Genomic DNA, 23,991 nt, shown 5'->3' with positions numbered 1-23,991 from the left:
GGTCGGCGGGGCGGATCTCGCTGCATCCGCTGATTGGAGCAGGCCCATGCCTCGGACTACATCCTCATCCCGGCCGTGTCTTATAAGGCTGATAACTAAGGAAAACAAATTGATTTGTGGGGCAGCAATCGCCAATGCCACTAATGCAAGAACCGGTCCCACCCGGTAGTACTATGTAACTAACTATATATACAGTCCATTCGTAAATCATGTCCCATACCCCATCTAGATGTGCGCCGGTCGGCAGCAGTCGGATCCCACCACCCGCGACGAAACATTCTTGTCCGACGGCACATCCAACGAGGGGTTGGCCGTGAAAAAATCCGCGGGCCGGATCATCAATTGGAAAATTTCCACCGGCCTGACATCTCTGTTAGTGCTGCATTCTGAAAGCGGAAGAGGAAACTTACATCACAGGCCAATCCTCCACCCGGGGGTTGTGAGTAATGCCAAAGGTGCTCCAAACCACCACATCCGTGTCGGCCACCGAGTCACCGCGCTTCACGGCATCCGCCACACCTTCGATCTCTTCCTGACTCTGCAGGGTGTAGCGGCCGCCCGCATACAGCTCCCCATCGCGGTACTTGGTCACCCACACGTGATGCTGCGCGAACTGCGCCCGCCTCGCTTGAATCGAGTTCGGGTCGGCGAGGAGGCGCTGCGTCGCGAGCGGAATGAATTTGTATCCCACCGGCTTCTGGCTGATCGGGTTCGTCTTATGAGGGTTGACCATCTTGACGGTTCGGTTGAGCTCCGGAGCCGCATCAAAGTAGCCCGCGCGCTCCACGGTCTCCGTGGTGACCTTGTAGAAGTTGCCGTTGGGGTTGGTCATGGCGTTCATGGGCACTGGGTGCGACTCCTCAATCTGCACCGAGTTGCGGGTCCCATCAATGGCCGGGTCGATGCGCACACAGAAAATGTGCTGGTGGTTCTGGGCCAGAACGCCTCCGCTGACGACGTTGCCGTACTCGCTGACCTTGCCGGGGTCGATGTTCACCACGTTCAGGATACCCGTGGCACGAGACTCCACGGTGATGCCACCCGCTTGGTCGAACTTGTAGGCGAAGATGTACTCGTAGTTGGCCAGGGTAATGATAAACTGCACCACCAGCTCCCGGTGGCGGGTCACCACGGCGCGGCCGGTGCGCCAGTTGGAGTGCTTCCAGCCAATGCCGTTGTCCTGCTCGTGCAAGCAGATGGCGTTGGGCATCTTCTTGGCCGAGCCATCGGGTCCGGTCATCACAGCATCGAAGTATTTGATGACTCCCAAGCAGTCGCATCCAATCGAGAGATTGTTGGCCATGTTGCCACCACCGCCGTCACCGAAATCGAAGGCCTGCTTGCGATGGAACGGGGGTCGAGGATCGGCATAAGGCACAGTCTATGCCAGTTAGCTATGATTCTGCACCGGGAAGAGAAGGCAATCTCACCATCTCACTGATACTCAACCGGTGAAGCACACTGCGACCGTCATACCAGACATCGTGGATCGTGGCACCCTCGCGGGGGTTGAAGGCCACGCGGAAGCGCCATTTCTGCCACTCAACCAGCGACTCATTCGTAATCCGGAAGGACGGGCCTTCCGGCTGCACCACGTTCAACGGCTTCAGGTCCTTGCGAGTGCCCCCGGGCAGCAGCTCGGGCACATAGTCTGAGTCCTTGCAGTGGCCAATGATGTCCCGCTTGAATGTCTGCTCCGTCAGGCCATCGCCCTTACCACCGGTTGCCGGACGATCCACTCGGATGATCTCCTGGGTGAGCGCATCCATCACCGGGATGATGGGCAGCGGGTAGGAGTAGAAGTTGGCATCGGGGTTATTCTTGCGCTTGTCCGTGGCGAAGCACAGACCCTGGAAGTACCGACGCTTCTCATCCACGTAGTCCAATCCACCATATGGCCACGGCTCGATGACCACCTCGAAGCCTTCGGGGAGGTCGAAGTCGGCGAGAGCTTGTTGGAAGAGGGGGGAGGCAAAGCAACGCTCGACAAGGGTATCGAATTCACTCCTAAGACGAGTTAGCCTTCTCCTAAGGGATCAATAGACGACATACGTACAAAGTCAAAGAGGCGTGGTGCTGCTTTCCGACCACACGATGCTGGACACGCCGGCGTGTTCCTACATCGACAATCGACTCCTCAAATGACGGGATGTGATCGCTGCCGATAACGTCGTACTGGCACAATGCAAGACGATGAGGACGAGGCGTGGTCGGGCTCAGACGGCCCGAGTGCTCCAGGGCGAGGAACTCGAGTAGCTGTGCCTTGGGCGGCTCTGACAAGTAGATCTCACGGAAGTCAATGACAGTGTTGGGGTGCGCCGCGAGAACGACATCGCGGGCTAGGTTGGTCTCCTCCTCGGAGAGGATAGCAAGAGGGTGGGGAGCCATGGGGAGAGAACAAGACGAATGGGGAGTGAATGAGGAGGAGAAAGAGAGGGAGCGCTGGATTATGCGGGGGAAGCTCGACGCATTTGTATGGGCCGCGGCGTATGACTTGCCTCTTTGGGCCTGGCTGTTGGGCTCGGAATGTCGGAATGCGCGGAATGACAGGTGCGGGCGGCCAAGGGCGGCCAATGGCGGAACGAGTCCGTGGCTGGCCAGGTTCGATTGGCGCCCGCGGCCGATAAGTCTGGCGGTCACCATCCGATAGCGCTATCGCCTGTCGATAAGCAATCCTTCGATCGCCAGATTCAGTGTGACCTCAGTGTTATTATTATTGCAAATACAGCTGTGTAATCCGATATGCAGCCAGCATTGAATTATCTATTATTATTAGTATGGCATGATCCGAAGCATCTATCGTAATGTACATTCGTCAGAACATGAGACCCTTCCCGTCCGAACGCCATCAGCAAATCACCGTCACTCGTCTAAAAGATGCGCTTCGTGCTGGGCTTCACCCACTGCGCCTTCTCACACCGGTGAGACGCTCGCCAGCGCTGAATCTTGTCCAGATCCCATCCTGAGGACAACCGCACGCTCGAATCGCCCAGGGTCTTCTTCGCGCCCAGCCGCATGGTCCGGACAAAGACGCAGTGTCCCGACGAGTCATAGGTGAAACTGAGACACTCGGCATGGTTATGGCACCCCGTCTCGCAGGCCTCGAAGGAGCCATGTGCCGGCGATTCGGGAGGTTCCTGCCAACCGCCCCAGTCCCCGTTGTCCCAGTCAGGCATGTAATCCACACTTCCCAGCTTCAGGTACTCGAACAAGTCGGCGTACAGCAGAGGGCGCTAGGAGAGAATTGTCAGTCGCTGATATCAAGGGGCAACTACAGTACTTACAGTGCGATCCCGTTGATTCTCCCATCGCATCAACCCAGTCATATCCGACAACAAGGTCTTGTGCATACTGATCACCGGCTGGCACCAATGTGCCTCGTGAAAGGGAATGCCGTGGAGAGGATGGGGATTGAACATGGGCCAGTACCCCGACAGCTTCACGCCTTTCTCGAGTAACGCCCAGCCGAGAATCGAGTCGCCACAGCAGTCCGCTTTCACGAGATCCTCGTACTGCTGGCTCAGTGGGGGTTGAATGTACTCCCCATGGGCCCCGACTTCTCGGGACACCAGTTTCTTCATGGCGGCGGTGGAGAGGACAAATCCGGAGCCCCCGTAGGCGAAATAAGAGACCTCCTCCTCGTTCAGTCGCCTTCCGGGAGACGGCGAGCCCAGGTACAAGGGAACGTGCGGGTCCAACTGGTCCAGTAACCGGAACATATTATCCCACACCATGTAGGTATCGGATTCCAGAAAGACAAACCAGTCCGCCGTGGGGTTGATGTCATGTGCGCGCTCCACCATGGGGAGGAACTTGAAGCGATCGAGCCGCCATCCCTGCGGCGCCGCCACGTATCGGTCATCGCCCCGCTGAAGCGCATCGTAGGCATCAAAGTCGGACGTATTGGCGCGAAAGGACTCTGGAAGGGCGGCCAGGATGTCATGAACGCGATGGCCGTTGATTTGCGACTCGCGATCGGAGACAATAATGAGGTTGGGAATGCAGCGGGTCACACTGGAGATTTGCGCGTCGACGCGATCCGCCGGCTCGGAGGCGCCGATTTTCAAAACCACCTGGATGCGGGACAGCAGATAGGAGGGGAACGAGTCGCAGAGCTGGTCGTCGGCCAGAATGGGGTTCTGCACGCGGGGGAAACGGCTGGTCGTTTCCCAGTCCCAGAAATCGGGTTCGCCTTTACCTGAGTGGTGGTGATACAGCGACGAGGGGTCGAAAGGCGAGCCCAGCTCGATTTTGAAGACGGTGGTGGCGACGACGATAAATAGAATCAAGGCGAGGATGTTGGTCACTTTGCGCGACGGCATCGCCAGGTAGGGACGCCGGCGGTGGGCAGGTTCCCGGCCCATCGTGTGGAATGCGGGCGGGCAGATAATGATGCGGGATCGAAGGGGGTGTGGGCTGTGATAAAAGACCGGGTCAGTGATGACGGACTCGGGTCGGCATAGCAGCTCTAGACTCAGCCCGCGTGGCAGGAGACGATCGAGGGAAGGTAATCGTGACGCATGGGGACCATCGAGGACCAAAAAAGGCGTCAGAGGAGACGGAGCCACCCAGGGCAGCACAGGGGGGGATTTAATAGTTGAACCGTTGAAAAAGAGGATGGAAAGACGACGGGCATGCAATCTAATGGTGGAGGGCTAGAGAGCAACTAAAGACCCTGGTGTTGCCTATCAGTCCGCGCGTCCGCAAATGACCCGGCTGCGTAATATAAAAGGTAATAATAGGGCTGGGTCTTGGCACCTGGCTTTTTCACAGACCTTCCCTTCTTGACCAAATCCAAGGGTGCTACCCTCAGTCACTGTCTTGTCAATGATGATGTCTTTGATTTTCTCCCTGATCGACCGTCATGCTCGTGAGGCATCCGACTTTGCAGAGTGACGCAGTAATCCATGGACGGTGATGGCATCATCCAGGATCCATCCATTGGCACCCAGCCAAAGCATGGCGCCCCGCTGCGGCTCGTTGATTGGTAGCCATGGCCCCACCACACCATCTGCCGGTGAGCAGCAGCCAATCAGACATGCGGATGCCTCCCAGCGTAAGATTACTCGACCAGCATGACGGCACCGTCGGAGCCCGCCTGAAAACTCTGGTGACGCCGCGGTCAGGGTGGTATTCGCCCAGCACGGTTTCTTTTCTCTCAATCTGCCGATTGATACCGTATCTCCTTCATGACACCTCCATCAGCCCCACGGCGACGGGACTGCCTTCCCGAACCACCGTGACACCACCGTGGCAACTGACAGGGAACAAGGGACAACAGTGCAACCCCGTGTGACCCTGACGTGCACGGTGGGTGCATCCAACCCTGTCCCTGCTAGTGGATGGCTCCAGACAGGGGTAGGCTGATACCATCGAGCCTATCGCAGTGGATCCATTCAGGCACGACTTGCCAAGAAGACCACCCCTTAATCCTTCACACTGTAGATAGATAACAAGGAAAAGGCAGTTCTAGATCGCGGTGGACTCCGAAAGCCCAGATGCCGTCACAGAATGCAGCACTATTGTTTGAGGGTGGAAAGCGCAGGTGTCCACATCCGGTCAAATTGCGGCCTCAGGCATCAATTCAACCCGCAGCTCTCTCGGCTGCAGCAACAGTTCGGGCTGGACAAACACCTTATCTCTCTGAACCGGGTGACTGGTAAGAATGTTCCGATAGAGTTTGGGGGGTTGTTAAATTTAGCAGGTAGCCCCTGGTGCTTGCACTCTGCAGGGCTGTCGGAACCTGGTGGCTCACCCGTGAATATATATTGCAGGGTCAAGTGGAGTAACAGGGCACACTCAGCCAAGATTGAGCTTGGAGATCCAGAAGACAGCACTTTTTCCTCTCACTTTATGGAAGAAATCCAGTAAACTTGTCCACATGAAGTTTGTTCCATTGAGATGAAATTCTCGTCCCAGCCCCACTTGACAGGTACTGAGGGGCTGAACAGTAAAGCCACAGCACAGGATAGATAATAGTACAATTTGTGTTCACAAACGAGGCTTTTCCACCTAAGAAATCATAACCACTGTCTGAATCCCATCAATTGAATTCCGGCTTATATTCACCCTTCCACGACCGCCCATCTTCCTTTCTAATCTTCAGTTTGTCGACATCAATCCCCTCAAACATACGGACCTAACCTTCTTAGCGTGGATCGTCTAGCCACAACAATCAACTCACATTAACACAAACAAAAGGAGGATCGGGATCTGGAAGCTGGACAAAGCAGCTGCTCCCGCACTGTCCGCAAAAACGATGCCGGACCTGCCGGCTGTTGAAGCGGTGATCTTTCAACACATCTTCGCCCCTCTCGAGGACAAAGTCCTTAGTATCAGGATACACGAGCAGGTATCCGTTTCGGGAGCAGATCGAGCAGTTGCAGTTCATGACTGGATACTCGTGCAAGGGTGGGGAAAGGGTCACGGTGAACCGCACTGCGCCACAGTGGCAGTTGGCCTTGTGGACGCTGCTCTCATTGGTGGGGGGTGGCTGGGGATTGTATCCCGACATGATGGTGGTGTTGGCGTGATGGGGGGTTCGATCTTTGCGCACAAGGTCCTTGAGAGATTTGGGGCTCTTATGAACATGAATCTCAGCCTTGCAGTCGCGTCGGGGCCTATTAGGCTACTGCAGCATTCGTGACTCATAGTCACATGACATCAGCCTTCTCGTATCCTCTTTGTGGTACGGACTTCTCCGTACGAGGAGGATCCTTCCAGGTTTCAGGGTCTGCTGGCTTCCCGCCCGGATAACCATGCTGCGCCACGGACGCTGTCGATCTGACAACTTCAAGTTAATCAAGCTCTCTTGGCTGCTCTGGTTCCTCTACAAGGCTTAGTGTCCCGGGCCATGAGGTTAGGCGTCCAGGCATCAGCCTCCACCAATCAGCATGTTCCGCCAGCCGCTCCGAACTCCTTGCCTAATTAGGAAATCGTTGCGCTGCTGAGCTGCTTTCTCGGGGCATCAGTACAAAAGGCAGTCAGATCTATGGATCAATTTGATTCCCATTCCTCAACTCCCTCACAGGACTTCTGATAATCTTTAACCTACATTTTACCAACATGTCACAAGGTCCCGTTGGAAAACTGATCCACGGGGTCACCTCGAGTATTGGCCTCGCATCCGAAGTCCACGGATATAGAAAGGCGAAGAAGGCAGCCAGAAAAGAGCGAGAACTCGAGCAGCAGCAGCAACAGCAACCCCAAGAGCTATCGGTCTCCCCCTCTCAGTCTCCGCCTCGGTCTCCCGCTCGATCTCCCCCTCCATACGCGGCATCTCCCGAGGAGCAGGACGGAACGAGAGCAGAAGGCCCCACCGTGGACCAGGGAGTCGAGCGCACATGGCAACTCGATGAAGCCCAAGATGCCATAGTCGAAAAGACGAAGCCTCGCAAAAGCAAAAGTGGAGTCGCCAACCCGGACAAAGTTCTTGCCGCCTTTCTCCAACGCCGGCCGCCCCCGGAGACATTGCCAGACAGCATGTATCCGGGACCCCGACTCACTTATCCCGTTGCAATTCCCCAGCGCCGTCCCAAAGACAAGTCGCGCGGGTTTGTCCGCGCGTACGCCCCAGAGTTGCAAAACATGAGGGTGGACCAAGAGACCTGGTTGGATTTCATCGAGACGTTCAACGAAGCCATTCTGGCGAATCCATGGATCAACGCGCTGAATTTGGCGTCCCTTGCAGCTGCACCGTTGCCGTCGCTAATCTCCACTGCAATTTCGACGGCGATTATGGTTGCGACGACGGTGGCGATTGAGACCCAGGGCCGCTATCGGTAAATCTCCCGCCTTTCTTACTTGTTGTTCTGCTACACCAGCAATGAACTGTATTGACCAGGGTTGAGTTGCAGACAAAACAAAGCTCTCGACAGACTCAACGACGAATTCTTCCGTCCTCGCGGCCTCTACTGCCTCGTCATGACATGGGACCCGACGTCTTCCAGCGCCCGCACCAACCTCGACATTAACACCACCATCCAAAACACGATGGACAGCCAGGGCAAAATGTCCCACAAATTCCAGACTTCGAACGGGGTGACCAACGGAATGGAATCCATGCAGACCGCCCAACTCATCTTCCCGGATCTCGACTTTCTCGCCACGGCCACAAAGGACGAGGAGAAGGGTTTCAAGAAGAAGCTGGGGCGCGGCAAGGACTTTATCGATGATTACAACGATCGGAGGGCGCAAGCAAAGTTTGTAAGTATATCCTTATTCCTTCAAGATTCCTTCGCTGATCTGGCAACAGTACGCCGAGAACCCGACAAGCTATCTCAACCAAGCTGGAAAACCGAAATTCCTTTCCAAGTACGGTGATCCGACGCATCCCATGCACAACGGGTTATCTGGAGGCATTCTGGGAGGAAATCAGCAGGGCCGTGGCTTTGGCCGCGGGGGCGGCCTGGGCGGCATGGGCATGGATCGAGGAATCGGAGGTGGTGGTCTTCTCGGGCTGGTCAGTCTGGCCACCCAGGCGGTTAGTGATCATAGACAACGAAACGCCACCAACCGTGGGAATCCACACGCACCGTATGGGGATTCTCCGAGGCCTTATGGAGAACGCGAACAGCAATGCCAGCAAGCCAGGGGTGCTAATTCGGGGTACTATGATGAACGCGGACAGCAGCACTATCAGCAGCAATATGAGCAACAACACTACCAGCAACAGCCATATCAGCAACCGCAACAACAATACCAACAAACCAACTTTCGTGCAGGGACAGGTGCAGGTGCAGGGGGTCTCAGCCTGAGCAAGCTATTCAGTGCGGTACGTATCTCTGCTCCCTCAACTTGCATTGACGGGTGATGATACTGACATTCGCGCAGAAAGTTCTTTACCTCATGGTCGTCAACATGCCGACAGAAGAAGAGATGGCTCAAGCGCAACGGTTGACTGCGGGCTGGAATCTCGAGGGTCAGCAGCAACGGTATTGAGTATAGTGATGCGGTGCGGTCGAGTTGGATTCATACACTATACTATCTACATGGCGATCTTTCGGTTACTTGTTCTTGAGCGCATTATCCGTGGTGATTTGGTAGCGTTGTATATATCTGCTTGGCTATAATAAATGTCTACACATAACTTTCTATTTATCAATCTATGAAAGAGCATGCCTCCAGAACAGCTATTCCCCGATATCGCGCCAACACCAAGGGGAGATTAAACGTTAAATGCGACGAACGTGTGGGGCAAGGAAAACCAGAATCACTGACCATCCAGCAGATCGATGGTTTGTCTTGGATTAAATCGAGGGCACAAGAGACCACAAGCACAGGCCACTAGTCGCAGGGTGCCAATCTCTAGGGGCGATGGCGCAATGCGGGGGAACCCTATATAGATCCCTTGAATCGAGCAGTGTGGAGCGCACGAGCAGACTTCTTCTGGAGATAAAGTTGCCACCAATCAATTAGCCAAGACTAAAGAGGGAACTGTATCGGAATATGGGCTACAATGACTGTGACCTTGAATTCTTGGAGGATGGCTGGACAAAATCACAGATTTTTATTCTCCCGAGTTCAGCTCCATGGATCTGTGCCCACATCTAACATTGATTTTGTGTCAGTGAGTCGACTTATCGTGTTGTTTTAAAGAGACAAAGTCCGTGCTAATGCGCACAATGAATATCAAATGATTGATTGGTGTCATCTACTTTATAGGAAGAGACAGAAGCGAAATGCCACATGAATACCAGGAGATAATGAGAAAGACGAGAGCAACATCAAACACAGACGTAGTAAAATTCAATTATTCCATTTCCATCATGGCCCTAGAATGCTTCCACATTTTGTATGTAACAGATACTAATGACTCTACGCGAAAGCAACACATGCATGATTACAACTAGATAAAAAAACATCGATACCTCGAAATCAAAACGTAAGGGTATGCATCGCCCCTTCTCAACCACCCCTACACCATCCATCTCCGCTACAATGGGAGTCTTCTGCCACCAGTTCCCACTCACTTCCGCAGCCGGTACGCTCGAGATCCCATCCTGTCCCAGCTCGTGTCCCTCGTGTCCCCCACTGAGCTCTGCAAAGTGGCCTTGAGGTGCTGGGCCTGGTGCATGCACGACTTCCGAGTCTGCGGTGGGCTGGGCACGTTTGCGTTTGAGCATGAAAAAGACTAGTCCGGCAATGACGCTCACGCCAGCGACGGCTCCGATAGTGACGCCGACGATGCCGCCCTTGGACAACCCGCCCTTGGAGCTGCCGGTGTTGCTGGTGTTGCTCTGTGCGGATGTCGAGGTTGCATTAGCGGCGGCCGTGGCGGCTGTAGTTGCACTGGTGGGGGTAGTGATGACCGCTTTCTCGAACATGGTTGCCAGCGCGGTGTTGTTGAATCCATTCGCCGGTTGGGTGACGTTGGCACCGCCCGTGGAGCTGTATCACCGTCAGCAGAGATCGACCGGGGGCATATGACCAATTACCTTCCGCCAATGACATCGGTAATCACTGAGCTGAGCGCATATTTCCGATGTATCCGCGGCATTGTAATCGGTCAGCCAAGTGTGGTTGTTCAGGTTGAAGATGGCGATGCCGTTCTCAAATTGGCCCGAGTCGCAGTTCACCGGCTTGGGCTCATACTCTGAGCTGTCGGTGGGAATGGTCCCTCCCACTACAATCATCGTATGATTTCCCAGGAGATTGCACGTGTGCTTTTCGCGGATGCTGCTGCCCTCGTTCACACGGATCCAGCGGAATGACGGCAAAGAAAGAACATACACGTCGCCATCGGAATTGGCGGTGGTTGCGCCCATGCCGCCAAAGTCATAGCTATTGAAGAGTCGTCAGACGTGGCAATGAACCACAGGGGGGAAGCATGGTTACATGGAGAATGACGATCGGTCTGCTGCTGCCACCGTAATACTGCAGCCTGCCATCCGCCAGGAGGGAATATCCCCGGTGCTCTGCTGCGTGTACCATGTCTGGTTGGCAATGTCATACAGGGTAATGTATTCCATGGGGTTCTGCCTCGTTAGCTGCATATACCAAGAAAATCAACATGGGACATACATGGTAGGAGTCGTTCGTCTGTTTGGGCACACAGCAACGACAGCTTACTTCCAACCGGATACTTGTATCCACCAAAGGACACTAGCAACCCTTCATCGCCGACATCCTCCAGGATGTTGACATATCCTGCTCCAATAGTACCATAGTTGCTCATCTCCTCCGTCGACAGACTCGACCACGTAAGCGTGGACTGATCCAGGGTCAACAAGCCACTGACAATTTGTACATCTGCACCCGCGGTGCCATAGACGTTCGGATTACCGCCAGGGTCTTCGATCCCCCCAAGGTAGTACGCTTTGTTCTGCGAGTATGATACCACGGCACCTCCTTCCGCCAGACGAACATACGGCACGCCACCGAACCCATCTCGGGTCCAGTTATTACTTTGAATGTTGTACTTCCAGGTCTCGACAGGCGCTACATCCTTAAGCCCGTCGCGACCACTGATATAACCGCCGTAGAAATAGAGGTTTTGGCCATCCTTGAACTGGGATCCTTCATCACAGAAGGTCGGATAAGCGTCCGGGTCGGAGGCATTATATGGCTTTTCGATGTGCGTGAACTGATCTGAATCGGTATTCGAGAAGGACTTGGAGACGCCGATGGTCTGTAGATCTCGGACTGAGAGGGATTAGCATGGGCCAGCGACCACGCACCGCTGTCACACATACTCGCATAGGCCGAGATGGTATCATTGTCTTCGAGATAGCGAACCTCTCCACCGTCGATGAACAACGTCTGGTTATTGATAATTGCTGGATTGGAAGTCAGCGAGACATTACGTTGCAACCAATCAAAGAGGCCAGGTGGACTTTGGCCCCCAAATTAACGCGTACGACTGCGACTAGTAGATAATGGCTATGCACCGTAGCCTCGCCCCGCGGCCGCGGTCGGCGGTGGATACGAACTGACCATCAACATCCACCGCCTGAGGACGGAGGGCGGGAAAACAGTGAACGCACATGCCCATGCCTCTAGGCAAGGGGACTATGGTCATTGCGTAATTTGACTGGGGTGTACGGAGTACAGACAGCATGGCTCACTGTTCCCAGGAACTCTGTTCCGTGATGTCTGAGGGAAAGAGGGATCCACCGAGTTGATCCTGGTCATTTAGCAAAGCTTGGCGGCAAGCTATCGTCGTGCCCAATCTCCGAGATAGTCGGGCATAAGACACATTCGGCTAGAACGAAATTCTTCAGTGTTTGACAGGGTTCTCCACGTGGTTCGTTCCAATGGTCCAAAAGAAAAAAAAAAAAAAAAAAAAAAAAAACATCAAGTTACACGCTAGGTCCCGCCGAACGATGTCCTCTGTAACTGGCACGCATTCCAAGATACTGTCTGCCAGACTCTCCGTATAGGTATAGGTCCGATTAATTTTCAGTCCCGCCTTTTCCATTAAAGCATACCACTGCTCTTTCGTCCGCTCCATGGACGCCAGAGACACCATCATGGAGACATCAATCTGGGTGGCATGCCAGTGCGCCCCGCCATCTGGGATGACCATGTCATCGACCAGAATGATCGAGTCGGGGCTCATGGCGGCCATGATATTCTGAAGGATAACCACGGCCTTGTCATCCGGGTAGTCGTGCATGATCATCCGGAGATAGTAGATCCGGGCGCCTGTAGAACACCACATCAGCCACAACGACTCACAACCACGATCCTGACCAATCACATACCTTCAACAGGCTGCTTCGTAAAGAAATCATGCCCCATCATTTCCACCCCGTCATGCGGGATCCCTTGCGCCACGACAGACGGGAAATCCTGACAGATGACGCGGTTCGGCACTTGCTGCACGGGCACTCGGTCCCGAAGCATGACACACTGGTGGCCGATCGCGCCCCCGGCATCCACGAAGAGCGCTTGGTCCGGACGGAGGTCGGCCGTTTTCTCGTGGATCGGATAGACGTCCAACCAGGTGGGCAGACCCATGTGGTGGGCTTCCATGAACTGGAGGAAGTGGGCGAGTTTCTCAGGCATGGTTTGCATCAAGATAAAGCCGGGGAGATCGGTATTAAAGACCTTTTGGAGGGGGGTTTTGGTGGGGTCCGTGATGTCTTGGTAGTTGGTGGATTGGAGGAAGTCGGGGAGGGCCCACATCACGGGGCCGATGCTGTCTACACTGGGCATGATGTTAGTAACTGGGCCGCATGGATGAGGAAGGGCAGAGTACTTGTGGTAGATGGCGGATTGGATACCGGGGATAGTGAGGGAGTGGGTGATGTTGTTCGCGGTAAAGGTGTTGATGCCTGTTTCTCGGATGGTGCCGACGGAAGCAAGGTAGCGTAGGATACGGCCTGGGGGGAGATGAGAATGAAGGAGAGATGGGGGGAGGTGGGGGGTGCTCACCTAACAGGATTGGCGCTGCGTTTGTCTTCGCGACTAGTTGTTCGGTGGTCAAGGGCTCTTTGCTCTCGCTAAGGATGTTGAACAGCTTCAGGTCAAGGCCGACCCTGACCAAGGCGGGTTGCAGATGCTGAGTCCCTCATTAGATGGTGGCTGTGAAACGACGCTTCGCGAACGTACCAGGTAAGAAATTCTCTGCATCGTGTCCTGGGGAGTCTCAAGAGAGTAGGACAGATTGCTAAGGGTGTCTATGATGGTCTTTCGGGTTGCTTCATCGCCACTCCTAGCGAGCGACTGGATTTGAGCAACGATTTGATCCATGCTGAGATTGTTGATGTATCGAGATCTGGAAAGTGCGCAGCAATCAGGGCAATGGCTCTCATGCTCTGACAGCTGTAGGATATACGCTGGCTTTATATGTACCCTGAGGCTCAAATGCTGACTCGAGACATGAGGCTGTCAGTCTGCGTTACTATCAGTGGGTCCTGGCTGGAAAGTTGTAGCTGAAAGGACTTCGCATCGCTTCTGATAGGTGTCCTGCAGACCTATATAATAGTACTATCCACAAAGCGTGTTAGCGCTGAGTAAGACGAAGTACTCTGGTGCCAGATAGCCGGGCTAGATAGCAAATGGGAGGAATAAAAGCCCAGGGTCTAACCGAGGGGCATTTTTCTTGGCCGCAGGCTTAGCCTGTGAGACTATCAGGCACAGCGTCCGTTACTGAGCTTGGGGTCCATTAGAAGGTGGTGTTGAGACCTCGGGCTAGGCTTCCCCAAGCAATAGTAGTAATAGTAGTAGTGGTAGCAGTAGTGGTAGTAGTAGTAGCACTGCATCAAATAACCCAGGAAAGAGGGGGTGGGCTGATGTCTGCTACAGGCCCCTCACAAGTACTGGCATGAACTTGCCTGCTTGTCTTCATTCTACCCACGAAAACGCGGCGAGGCCATTAGGATGAACCATGCTGCAAAACCTGACCTCGTCCGCATTCAGTCCACGTAAGACAAAGAGGACGTAAAACAGTATGTGGTCGGATAGAACTGGTAATTACAAGGTGAGGCAGGCGTTTACGGTTCCGCGGACAACACCTTCCTGTCTTCAGTGTCGTCGGCAGAAACTTGTCAGCTCTTGACCACCGTATCGGATTGGGTTGCACGTCTAAGGATTGAGTTTTCCCCTGCAATCTCCCACTAGCCTATTTGTGGCACGGGTGGTGATGAGGCCATACAGCCGGATATCACTGACGGGCAGTGTCTGTTAGAAGAGGGTCACGTATAAGGATCCACCAGATGCATGGACACTCCTGTCAGTTGTACGCATCATGTTCCAGAGCTTGCTGCTTTTTAACGTCATCCCAGAGAGCTTCCGGGTGGGTGTTATCGGACTGAGACATAAACAAGAATCCTTTTAACAAAGGCACCACGGTGTCCCATCCGTTGAGAGACAATTGCTCTGCAACCTCCGCCAAGTGAGCCACATACCATGCCCGACTGACGGGTTCTTTGGATGCCATGCCACCCATAAAGAGCATCCAGAAGGATAAATCGGGTGCTATACATTGAGCAAGGGGAAGCCCTGTCCTCAACCGATTGCGGAGAGCTATCACGAGGGAGCTGATACCCGGCAGGCCTCCAAACGTCCTTATCTGGACGACGGCATATAACAGGACGGATAGTCGTAAGCATTCGTTCAAGTCAGATGCGATACAATCATGAATTAGCGACAAAACACGATGGATTGCATAACCCACCCACTCGTCCAGGGCCGGGACCTCGGCTGCTCCTTTGGTCGACAGACAATGGGTAATCCGTCGGAAGAGCCGGATTGCGGTCCGAAGCGCTGGATGAACATATGTTGACCAAGGGGAGTCAAAGAAGCGACCACCGACCAGAGATGGCTCCGAGACACCACTTTTCGGATGGTGAACATCCAGGTTCCCCAGTACTGCGGTCTTCCACGTTACTGACATTGGGAACACTGGTGCTGATATTCGGAGGACGCCGCTCATGATATCGGCACTGGCAATAACGGTTAGGGACCAGATCATCATGGAGTGTTCTAGTCAGGACCCACGAGTAGATCATTGAGACCGTCTCCCGGCTCAGCATGTCTATACCGCCCCTTAAATCAACCATTTTGATCAAGCCACTCAGGTGACACTCCACGGCTTCCAAATTGGCGTCTGCGGCCTAGGGCGCCGGGTCAATCCTCGATTCTCGCCCTGGCAGGGGACGACTCAGGCACCCACCTCTACACAGATTAAGTGCGCGATAAGGAGCAGTGCTGACTCCAGCAAAGGTTCGTTTGGACTTTGCACCATATTCTGGATGTGTTTAATGGTAATCGCCCGGAACTTCAGGGAATCTCGCTGGGCCTTTTGAACGACGGGACGCATCTGAGCCAGAGATCCCCGAAACTCTCGATGGGTAGCACTGGTGGACAGAAGAATATGTAAGAGAGCCGGCTGCCCGATGGCCTGCTGCAACCACCAGACCCCTATCCTTGAGGCCGCAAATGGGTAGATCGACTGGGCGCACTGGGTCCGATCTAGCATGCGGTTAGCAATTCCCCTGTCGCGCACAAGCGTGCGAGACGGGTCTTACAATAGTGAAAGTAGAAACACATATTGTCGGTCATGGAGTCGGCAAAGGATGAGAAGGGGTCCAGCCCTCCCGACTGCAAGGCTTGGTCCCACGACCCGATCCGGGGGTGGGATGGCAAGGGTTCGATGGAGGCCTTCAGCTTTTGCAATCGCTCTTGCTTCTTGGACCGGAAATGTCGTCTCTTCAGGAAGGCTTGTTTTCGTTTGGCCACAGCATGGGCCTGAGAGGACTCATCCTGGTAGTCGATAAATAAGAAGGCCCCTTGACTGTCGGGCCGATCGCTGGGGGCATCGGACTCGGCATGTGCCGGCCATGCGGTTCCTAAATACAGCTCCATACGTCTAAGTTGTGAGACTGTGAACGCCTCATTCCTCGGATGGAAGCAATGCGGTGGGGGGGGGGGGGGGGAAGTGATCAAGGAATAAAGGAATGGAAGTGGAGGGGAAGTGAAGAGAGAAGTGGACGAGGGGGAGCTGGAGCCTCGCGGCGCCCACTCAGCCCTGGCACGTGATTGGCCTCCGTCGGTCCCTGTCAGTGTCACTAGCTAGTAAATACTAGTTAGCTTTAGTGATAATCCTCGGTTCCTGGTCGAGATCGAGGAGCCGTCAGCGAGTCCCCGCGTGGTTTCTTCTTAGAATACTATTCATGAAAGTCAGGTCCCACCACGTGGGGGCCTGCAATACTGGAAGCATCAACACGTGGGCAATCGTCGCAACGGAGTGGTCGGAAGAGAAGCGACAGTCGGCAAAGGGGAAATTATCCATCTGAGCACCACATACTCCGTAGATATATTCACTCCAGACCCCCTCCCCTCAAATGGCTAGCATCTACGAGGGCCTGCTCAACATGATCTCCGGGCTGGTGACATTGTTGTTGACGGCGGGGCGACCCGCCCTCGCGACCCGCGACTCGTTCTACCCGCCCCTTAACCACACCACCTTCATCACCAACGCTTCCCTCGGCACCTACGGCGGCATCTACACGGCCCCGGCCGATCAAGCCAGCTCCCCCTCAGCGGAAAATGTCTACAACTATTGTTCCATGCCCCATCCCCGCGCCGAGACGTATTCGCTGCCGCCCCCCGTCGCCAACCAGTCCGTCTCCGCTCGGCTAGTCTACCTCGAGTATGTGCAGCGGCATCAACGACGCACCCCGTATAACATTCTTCCCGGGGGAGAGGTACGTTGAACCTCATCTATGATGAGAATGACGTCTAATCAGTGCCTCAGAATCAACAATATCACTGCGACAATCTCCAGGCGCATGTCTATGTCGCCCCGGCTTCCCAGGGCCCGGCTCCCATCCCGGTTTATGGTCAAACTTATTCCGATCCCTCCAATCCATTCCTAGCAACCTATGTGAATGGCTCCTGTCAGTATCCCCAGCTGACCATTGGGGGCTTCCTGGACGGCTACCAGCACGGGCGCGACCTTCGCGCAGTGTACGGCGACCAGTTGCAGCTAATCCCTTCATCGCCGGACGAGGACAACGGCAAAAAGATCTGGCTACGGTCCAGCACATCGGCCCTCACCCAAGGCTCGGCCGGGGGTGTTCTGCGGGGCATTTGGCCTGATTACAATGCACCCCTGCCGCTGCACCAACAAGCCTCCGGGGTCGACACGGTCGACCAGGGATTCTCCTGTTCTGCTCAGAGCGAGGTCCTCTCCGCCATTGAGTCTACGGCAGAGTGGAATGAGCACTTGACCGTAACCAAGGCCCTACGCAGTCAGCTGGCGACCATGTTCGATGCGGATACCTCCAGCTGGACCTCAACGTTTGACCATTTCGCGGACAATTTCCAGGCCCGTCTGTGTAATGGATACGAGCTTCCCTGTCGCGTCCAGAATGAGTCGCAGTGCGCGACCCGCGACCAAGCAGAGGAGGTGTTTCGTGCCGGCGATTGGGAATGGAATTACTGGTGGCGCCACAACGCAAATGCTACTCGGTATATCCAGCTAGTGGAAGGATTATTCATTGGGGAGATCGTCCGCCATCTGGAAGCGGTCCAGCTGGGAACATCCGAGCTTGTGTATAGCCACAACTTTGTTCACGATGGAGACCTCGGGCCTATCCTCGGTGCATTGGGCATCAAGGCACTACGGTGGCCGGGAATGGGATCAAACATTGCGTTTGAAATCTGGTACGCGCTTCTCTCTACCCATCTTATGATTCAGGATGGCACTAATCAGCTATAGGCAAACATCCACCTCCGAACTTTACGCCCGTGTCTTGTATAGTGGACGTGCGATCGAAACGATTCACGGCACCTTGGACTGGATACCACTCTCGTCCTTGATCAGCATCCTCAAACCATACATTCCGGACGACATCGTCGCAATGTGCCAGTCTAGCTGAGATTGTATTTTAATAGATAGAATGAATGACTGTCAAGTGACGGAATGTCAATCTTGGCAGCAATAGCAATAGACCCCATCCGAGCAACACTGCGGGAATGCTCCATGGCAACAAACGGCTTGGGAGCAGGGCGGCGAGCAAACATAGCAGGCTAAAGGCTTCAGTATAGTCTCATCTGCACCGCGTAGCAGGAACATAGCACGTACAATTATCGGTATCCGCCAGCACCCTTTGCACCGGCTCGATAGCATCGATCATGGATTCCCTCTTGATGCTCGCTGTCCAACCTGGTATTTTTTCAGTTATGTTCTCACCAAGAGTTGAATGCGACCTTACGGCTGATCTGGCGATGATCTGCACCAACCGTTAGAGCGCTCAACCACAGAGTCCAGAGATAGACGGTCTTCATTCTTCTTGTTGCTTGTCTTGTATATCAAGGAGCAGGAAAAGAGCGCGAGACTCACCCCGCTAAAATATACCCTCCTCCCACAGTCAGCTGCAGCTATCATTCCCCGCGTGAACATCTTGGCTGCATATCATCTGGCGGAGACAATCCAATCACATCACCTGATCGGACAAATCTTGGATATCATCTATTTGTTGCCTCAGGCAACAACATGTCACTTGAACGGTCGCATGCCACAGGGTCCGGGAACTTTTCAGCCGGTTCCGGTTTCCATTGTCCTCCTCCTCCTCCAGCATCGGCACGTCGGGCCCAATTCTCTCCGACCCAGACCTGCATAACTAACTGTCAGTCTGACACATCTCTTGTCTCCACCCGACCGTCATCATTCACAAGTGAGAACGGCCATTGGAGTTGGACGGGAGTACCATGCGTCACCACCGCACCCACGGTCTCACATCTTGGCTACCACGTACCCTCTGCCAACAGGAACGATGGAATTTGGAAGGCTTCGCGGCGCGCTCGATCGCGATCGACCCCATCATTGGCCCCGATAACCCTTATCAACGCCTCAACCGGACAGAATCCTGGTCGGGCTCGCAACATTAGTACGGATTAGAAATGCGTTTCCGCCCATCCCGAGCTTTGTCCCTCTTATCGCATCATCTCCTCGCTGTCGCCCAATGCCCCAACAAAAAAGGGCTCGGGAGGAGATTCTTCTTTTCTCCAGACACAATCCCTACTGCTCGATTACGCGCCATGGCTGCTGATGAACACCAAGAGTCTGTCTCAGAGGAAACTACGCCTCTCTTGGGGACGACGCCTGCGGGCGATGGAGAGGATTCGCCGCGGGTTCGTGTGACTCGGCTGAGAGGATCGGCCATAGTGGCTGCGATGGGATTGTTGCTGTTCATCATGAGTATGAAACCGTTTACAACTTTTGGCTGCTATGAATCCAAGCTGAAATCCATCAGCGACCAATATGTCGATGATGACCACTGCGCAGTCGGATATCGCCGCCGATCTAGATGCATTCTCCGAGACGACATGGTTCAACTCGGCCTTTTTGGTACGTCCGGTCTATTTCTCTCTCTATGTGGTTTTGGGCTTGTGCTGATGAATTCCCGTTAGATTGCCATGTCCAGTCTCACTCCTCTTTCCGGTCGACTGTCCGAGATATTTACACCCCGCGTCTATATCCTATTTTCATGCACCCTGCTATCTATTGGCCTCTTTGTGACGGCAGCAGCTCCGACCCTGGCAATTTTTCTTCTAGGAAGAGCGCTCACAGGATGCGGTGCGGGCGGACAGATGGTCATCGCTTTTGTCTTGACACTGGATTTAACGAGCAAAAAGCGCAGGGGCCTGTTCATCGGTATGATCAGCACCGGCATGACCATTGGTGTCTCCTCAGGTGCAGTGCTCGCCGGCCTCTTGACTCCGGCTTTCGGATGGGTAAGTTTTCATGAAACCCACATACATTGCTCCCTGGGATGACACGGGATAGCGTCTCATCTTCTGGGTCCAAGCACCGGTTGCCTTGCTACTGGGCCCAATGCAATTCCTCGCGATCCCGAAACGTCCCGGAGATGAGCAGCTGAGTGGACGTGCCCTCCTGCAGAAGCTGGCGCAGGTTGACTATGCCGGGGCGCTGACGTTGGTAAGAGCAACCTTTTGTTTGGTTGACCGAGTTTAACCGTTGCAGGCCACTTCCGTCTTCCTCCTGCTTTCCAGTCTTGCTGCATCGGAAATCCAGATGACTCCAATCTTCCTGTCTTTCGTCTTTCTGGCCGTTTTTTTATTGATCGAATCTAAATACACCGCCGATCCAATCATTCCGATCGAGGTACTCAAGGTGAGGAGTGTCTTACTCAGTTGCCTGGCAGGTGCGATCACGATGATGGCTCGCTGGGCCGTTCTGTTCTACTCACCGGTATATGCACTCGTCGTTCGAAACTGGTCTCCGGCCTCCGCGGGATTGATTCTGGTTCCAACCAATGCGGGATTCGGACTTGGAGGACTCTTGGTGGGATGGATCCATATCCGTAAAACGGGAAGCTATTACATGTAGGTGGTTCCTTGTCTTTTTCACCAGATGAAGGCCGCCTGGCTGACCGAATGCGTTTCAGTTCCGGACTCCTGGCTTTCTTACTTTTCGCCCTAACGAACCTCATGTTGTCGGTGCTTTCCACGCCAGAATCTTCCACCGTTGCCTATCTAGGTGCGGCCTTCTTCAACGGCCTATCCGTCGGGGCAGTCATGAACTATACTCTCTCCCATTTGTTGCATCTCACCAACCCAGAGATGCATTACGTGATCAGCGCCTTGTTAGGGATGAGTCGGGGCTTTGCTGGAAGCTTTGGGTCGTCCATTGGTGGGGGCTTCTTTCAGCGTGAGCTGAAGAGGGGTCTTGAGACGGGGTTCACGAAGCATGGGCTCGGCGGCCGAGATGAGCTGATCCGTAAACTGCTCGGAAGTCCGGCGCTGGTAAAGAGCTTGACGGGGGTGGAGCGAGCCGTGGCGGTGCAAAGCTATGAGCAAGCGGTAAAAATGCTGCTTCTGGGGGGCTGCGTGTTGACTCTTGCTGGTGCTGCTGTACAGGCTGGGACTGGCTGGGCTCCGTATAAGGGAGAGACGCGAGCAGATGATCTTGAAGACTTGGAGGCCACCCCTCAACGAGTTCGATGATCACACTGCGACCTCTAAGTAGGCATCCTCGTGGGTATCGTGCTACCGTCGCGTGAGATACTCGCGTCTCCGGTTGATCCGCTTTGCGCATCACCCTCCTGGTAGCCTTTGGCTTGGTGTCTCTCGTTTGAATACTGCGGATGCTGGTCTATAAAGCGATAGGCCCACATTTTGGACAGCTTGGGAGACGCTTTGCTAGAATCCGATTGCATGCCTCGCAGAATGGCCTCTGCCGCCTTCTTGATCAATTGCGGTGTCAGGGGCGTGGCCTCTCGATCCAACGTATCCAGATATTGGAACAGTTCGTTGTACTGCGCGTCATCCAGACGTAGATTGACGCGTTTGCGGGCACAGCGGGATTGTCGCCCGATGATTCGACCGCGTAGCCGGCTGTAATTCAGGCCGGAATCACGCGCGAGCCGGCGCATGGAGACCGTTTCATTCCGGGCTTTCTTGTCATTGTAGATGCGCACGGCTTCTTCGTATTTGATTTCATCTGCCTTGTAGGTTGACGCCATACTGGTATGTCAAGAGACGATACGCGGTGAGCGGGTGGAAAACGCATGGCGCCACGCGTGGCATTTCGACTCTGTACCTTGTGCTGGATGCCTGGGTGCCTGGGTGCCTGAGAGCTTGGCACGATGGATACTGTCAAGTGCACGGGCCCATACTTGGTGCTCTACTTAGTACTTACAGTAGCAACGTCAATTGCACCTATCAAAGCGTTCTGCTGCTGTCTACGGAGTACGGCCTTGATAATCATCTGCAGTACGAGAGTCGTGTCATTCCATCACAAAGATGACCCTGTGCACCACACTCAGGCACAGCGAAGCCTGCATTGCGGCGCCTACTTGCCTGAGCGCGGAAACCGCAACAATTCTATTAGTTGACCAGGAGGCAGGGATGCCCCAAGCGGTAGCTGTCTGCCTAGCCACCTTCACGTGGTAAATGCAGCTGCCGCCAATCACTCAGTCTACCAACTCTATCTTCTCCGGCCCTGTTATTCTCAAAACTCGTGTCCTACTTCCACAAGCTCCTCTTCTATATCAGAAATCCATCACCACCAACCATGCCCCGTACCATCTCCCTCAGCATCTTCGACAACGGCGCCAAGCCCGCCCACTGGGCCATCTTCATCCCCACCGGCGACCAAGGCCTAAGAGGCAAAATCATCCATGTAACCGGCAATCCCGCAACGGGTTTTCTTCCTAGAATTCAAGCGCAACTATGACTTCCTGAGTGAGACTCGCATATACCATATCCTTCCTCTCGCCCAAGTCAGTGAGCAGTATGTGAGAGATACGGTGGGGAATGGGCGGGAATCGATAGATACTATCGCGCGGGACCGGATGGAGTCGGTGGCGGTTGTTGTACCCGCTCCGGGGCGGAGTTTGAATCCTTTTGATCCGACGGTGGGTTGGGTTTGGTTATGGGGATATGGTGATTATGGGGGCTGATTTTTGGTAGGCGTTGAATTGTCAGAGCTGGATATTTCACTATGTTCAGAGATTGAGTGTGGAGGGATTGGTTTCTAGTGATGCGAGCTTGGTTTTGCAGAGTGCTCCGAGGGTGTTGCGTAAGTGATGCTATTGGCCTTAGGTTAGAGGTTTTTGTTTCTATACTATAGATTTTGCAATGCCGGTTTTGTTGCGTCAACCCGGTATATGCATCTATCGTTTACATACGCTCCGCGCATTTGATCCAATTCTCTATTATCCGTTAAATAGTAAACGCGCAGGTGAAAACTACACTGGCGAATACATGGGAGGCGGAGAGGAGTAGAGTGTAGCTATTTTTTTGCAGCCCCAAGTACGGAGTATTCACTGTCTATACAGATAAGTTGCCTGGTGAACCGGGCGGCAATATTGTTACTGCCTTGGTGCCTGAGGGTCTTGGCATCGCTTGGCCGCGGAATCTCTCGTTCTTCGAGCTTCGCCTTTGACACCGTGCAACTCACTCGTTCTCCTCACCTGCTCAAATCAATCGCATCCATCATACCTCACGTGTCACCAATCATACTCTATCTCTCCACAGCATCAACATGCCCCGCGCCGTCAGAGGTACGCCACCCGCAGCCATTCCCCGTCCCCGCTAACCGACGCGTAACAGGAGTCCTTATCGAGTGCGATCCCTCCGTGAAAGCCATCATCCTCAAGTACGACCAAGAAAGACACGACTATATCGTCGAAGATCTGGACGATGATCGCCACCTGGTCATCAAGGAGAGTCAGTTGGCGAATCTGAAGGCGAGATTGACCAAGGTAGGGATAACCTAAGTACTGGTTGGTCGCTTCCTGCTGATGAGGAATAGGAGCTCGATGACAAGGTGATGCAGCCGGACGAGTCGGAATCGGAGTAATCGGATACTTTATGTGCGCTGGCGGTTCTGGGTTGCAGGTCTTCTCGGTTCCTGGGTGATTTGGCAGCGGTCGGTTCGTGTCGCTCGGATCTGAGGCTTGTTTGGCTAGGTGTCAAGTCACTACAGATGGTGCTTGCGAGGGTCATTCTGCGATATCTTGTGCCGAGCGTAGGATATGGTGCGGGTTGTTGGCAAGCAGGCGAGCTGATGAC

At 54.2% G+C, this 23,991-nt stretch overlaps 11 protein-coding genes across 11 annotated transcripts; 5 read left to right on the top strand and 6 right to left on the bottom strand.

Annotated features, from left to right (window-relative positions):
- Positions 1-116: 116 nt before the first annotated feature.
- On the bottom strand, positions 117-2,423 carry BO80DRAFT_376988 (putative copper amine oxidase). The gene is made up of 4 exons (XM_025716678.1): positions 2,057-2,423; positions 1,431-2,007; positions 411-1,381; positions 117-361 (listed from the first exon to the last, which is right to left on the bottom strand). Exons 1-4 carry the CDS (start codon positions 2,386-2,388, stop codon positions 226-228), a joined length of 2,016 nt encoding a protein of 671 aa, XP_025577471.1. The 5' UTR covers positions 2,389-2,423; the 3' UTR covers positions 117-225.
- A 325-nt stretch (positions 2,424-2,748) lies between these two features.
- BO80DRAFT_402008 (glycosyltransferase family 31 protein) lies at positions 2,749-4,679 on the bottom strand. The gene is made up of 2 exons (XM_025717591.1): positions 3,285-4,679; positions 2,749-3,233 (listed from the first exon to the last, which is right to left on the bottom strand). Exons 1-2 carry the CDS (start codon positions 4,362-4,364, stop codon positions 2,871-2,873), a joined length of 1,443 nt encoding a protein of 480 aa, XP_025577470.1. The 5' UTR covers positions 4,365-4,679; the 3' UTR covers positions 2,749-2,870.
- Positions 4,680-5,690: 1,011 nt separating this feature from the next.
- BO80DRAFT_462882 (GFA family protein) lies at positions 5,691-6,514 on the bottom strand (the record flags this gene model as incomplete). Its single annotated transcript, XM_025722547.1, has 2 exons — positions 5,691-6,139; positions 6,185-6,514. 2 exons carry the CDS (start codon positions 6,512-6,514, stop codon positions 6,044-6,046), a joined length of 426 nt encoding a protein of 141 aa, XP_025577469.1. The 3' UTR covers positions 5,691-6,043.
- A 232-nt stretch (positions 6,515-6,746) lies between these two features.
- Positions 6,747-9,082, top strand: BO80DRAFT_500468 (uncharacterized protein). The gene is made up of 4 exons (XM_025724239.1): positions 6,747-7,781; positions 7,857-8,205; positions 8,255-8,773; positions 8,833-9,082. Exons 1-4 carry the CDS (start codon positions 7,066-7,068, stop codon positions 8,938-8,940), a joined length of 1,692 nt encoding a protein of 563 aa, XP_025577468.1. The 5' UTR covers positions 6,747-7,065; the 3' UTR covers positions 8,941-9,082.
- A 669-nt stretch (positions 9,083-9,751) lies between these two features.
- BO80DRAFT_491913 (uncharacterized protein) lies at positions 9,752-12,019 on the bottom strand (the record flags this gene model as incomplete). The annotated part of the gene is made up of 8 exons (XM_025723731.1): positions 9,752-9,781; positions 9,870-10,316; positions 10,437-10,782; positions 10,837-10,976; positions 11,023-11,040; positions 11,078-11,643; positions 11,694-11,777; positions 11,935-12,019. 8 exons carry the CDS (start codon positions 12,017-12,019, stop codon positions 9,752-9,754), a joined length of 1,716 nt encoding a protein of 571 aa, XP_025577467.1.
- BO80DRAFT_14256 (S-adenosyl-L-methionine-dependent methyltransferase) lies at positions 11,955-14,186 on the bottom strand. Its single transcript, XM_025713706.1, has 5 exons — positions 13,555-14,186; positions 13,378-13,504; positions 13,202-13,325; positions 12,705-13,150; positions 11,955-12,645 (listed from the first exon to the last, which is right to left on the bottom strand). Exons 1-5 carry the CDS (start codon positions 13,693-13,695, stop codon positions 12,218-12,220), a joined length of 1,266 nt encoding a protein of 421 aa, XP_025577466.1. The 5' UTR covers positions 13,696-14,186; the 3' UTR covers positions 11,955-12,217.
- Positions 14,187-14,677: 491 nt separating this feature from the next.
- On the bottom strand, positions 14,678-16,311 carry BO80DRAFT_350124 (uncharacterized protein; the record flags this gene model as incomplete). Its single annotated transcript, XM_025715531.1, has 4 exons — positions 14,678-15,389; positions 15,445-15,560; positions 15,620-15,918; positions 15,975-16,311. The coding sequence occupies 4 exons, from the start codon at positions 16,309-16,311 to the stop codon at positions 14,678-14,680; spliced, it is 1,464 nt and encodes a 487-aa protein (XP_025577465.1).
- Positions 16,312-16,820: 509 nt separating this feature from the next.
- On the top strand, positions 16,821-18,740 carry BO80DRAFT_401999 (histidine phosphatase family protein; the record flags this gene model as incomplete). Its single annotated transcript, XM_025717590.1, has 3 exons — positions 16,821-17,153; positions 17,204-18,114; positions 18,170-18,740. The coding sequence occupies 3 exons, from the start codon at positions 16,821-16,823 to the stop codon at positions 18,327-18,329; spliced, it is 1,404 nt and encodes a 467-aa protein (XP_025577464.1). The 3' UTR covers positions 18,330-18,740.
- Positions 18,741-19,491: 751 nt separating this feature from the next.
- BO80DRAFT_453346 (putative MFS multidrug transporter) lies at positions 19,492-21,420 on the top strand (the record flags this gene model as incomplete). The annotated part of the gene is made up of 6 exons (XM_025722001.1): positions 19,492-19,651; positions 19,707-19,801; positions 19,864-20,187; positions 20,240-20,392; positions 20,438-20,799; positions 20,862-21,420. The coding sequence occupies 6 exons, from the start codon at positions 19,492-19,494 to the stop codon at positions 21,418-21,420; spliced, it is 1,653 nt and encodes a 550-aa protein (XP_025577463.1).
- Positions 21,421-22,489: 1,069 nt separating this feature from the next.
- BO80DRAFT_442820 (uncharacterized protein) lies at positions 22,490-23,004 on the top strand (the record flags this gene model as incomplete). The annotated part of the gene is made up of 3 exons (XM_025721296.1): positions 22,490-22,597; positions 22,641-22,832; positions 22,888-23,004. 3 exons carry the CDS (start codon positions 22,490-22,492, stop codon positions 23,002-23,004), a joined length of 417 nt encoding a protein of 138 aa, XP_025577462.1.
- Positions 23,005-23,366: 362 nt separating this feature from the next.
- Positions 23,367-23,885, top strand: tfb5 (TFIIH complex subunit TFB5). Its single transcript, XM_025713689.1, has 3 exons — positions 23,367-23,480; positions 23,530-23,681; positions 23,732-23,885. The coding sequence occupies exons 1-3, from the start codon at positions 23,462-23,464 to the stop codon at positions 23,777-23,779; spliced, it is 219 nt and encodes a 72-aa protein (XP_025577461.1). The 5' UTR covers positions 23,367-23,461; the 3' UTR covers positions 23,780-23,885.
- The last annotated feature ends 106 nt before the right edge of the window (positions 23,886-23,991 follow it).

Source organism: Aspergillus ibericus (genome assembly GCF_003184845.1).
Source record: "Aspergillus ibericus CBS 121593 unplaced genomic scaffold BO80scaffold_10, whole genome shotgun sequence".
Lineage (NCBI taxonomy): Eukaryota > Fungi > Ascomycota > Eurotiomycetes > Eurotiales > Aspergillaceae > Aspergillus > Aspergillus ibericus.
The sequence above is the reverse complement of the archived record's forward strand: the minus strand, read 5'-3'. Positions and strand labels throughout refer to the sequence as shown.

Excerpts from the sequence above, each read along its gene's own strand:
- BO80DRAFT_376988 (XM_025716678.1), bottom strand. The coding sequence starts at position 2,388 with ATGGCTCCCCACCCTCTTGCTATCCTCTCCGAGGAGGAGACCAACCTA. Across the intron at positions 2,008-2,056 it reads CACCACGCCTCTTTGACTTT|GAGTGAATTCGATACCCTTG; the intron begins GTACGTATGTCG and ends AACTCGTCTTAG. Across the intron at positions 1,382-1,430 it reads GGTTGAGTATCAGTGAGATG|ACTGTGCCTTATGCCGATCC; the intron begins GTGAGATTGCCT and ends TAACTGGCATAG.
- BO80DRAFT_402008 (XM_025717591.1), bottom strand. The coding sequence starts at position 4,364 with ATGGGCCGGGAACCTGCCCACCGCCGGCGTCCCTACCTGGCGATGCCG. Across the intron at positions 3,234-3,284 it reads AGAATCAACGGGATCGCACT|CGCCCTCTGCTGTACGCCGA; the intron begins GTAAGTACTGTA and ends ATTCTCTCCTAG.
- BO80DRAFT_500468 (XM_025724239.1), top strand. The coding sequence starts at position 7,066 with ATGTCACAAGGTCCCGTTGGAAAACTGATCCACGGGGTCACCTCGAGT. Across the intron at positions 7,782-7,856 it reads GAGACCCAGGGCCGCTATCG|ACAAAACAAAGCTCTCGACA; the intron begins GTAAATCTCCCG and ends GTTGAGTTGCAG. Across the intron at positions 8,206-8,254 it reads GGAGGGCGCAAGCAAAGTTT|TACGCCGAGAACCCGACAAG; the intron begins GTAAGTATATCC and ends ATCTGGCAACAG.
- BO80DRAFT_14256 (XM_025713706.1), bottom strand. The coding sequence starts at position 13,695 with ATGGATCAAATCGTTGCTCAAATCCAGTCGCTCGCTAGGAGTGGCGAT. Across the intron at positions 13,505-13,554 it reads TGCAGAGAATTTCTTACCTG|CATCTGCAACCCGCCTTGGT; the intron begins GTACGTTCGCGA and ends TGAGGGACTCAG. Across the intron at positions 13,326-13,377 it reads CGCAGCGCCAATCCTGTTAG|GCCGTATCCTACGCTACCTT; the intron begins GTGAGCACCCCC and ends ATCTCCCCCCAG.
- tfb5 (XM_025713689.1), top strand. Across the intron at positions 23,682-23,731 it reads TGAAGGCGAGATTGACCAAG|GAGCTCGATGACAAGGTGAT; the intron begins GTAGGGATAACC and ends GATGAGGAATAG.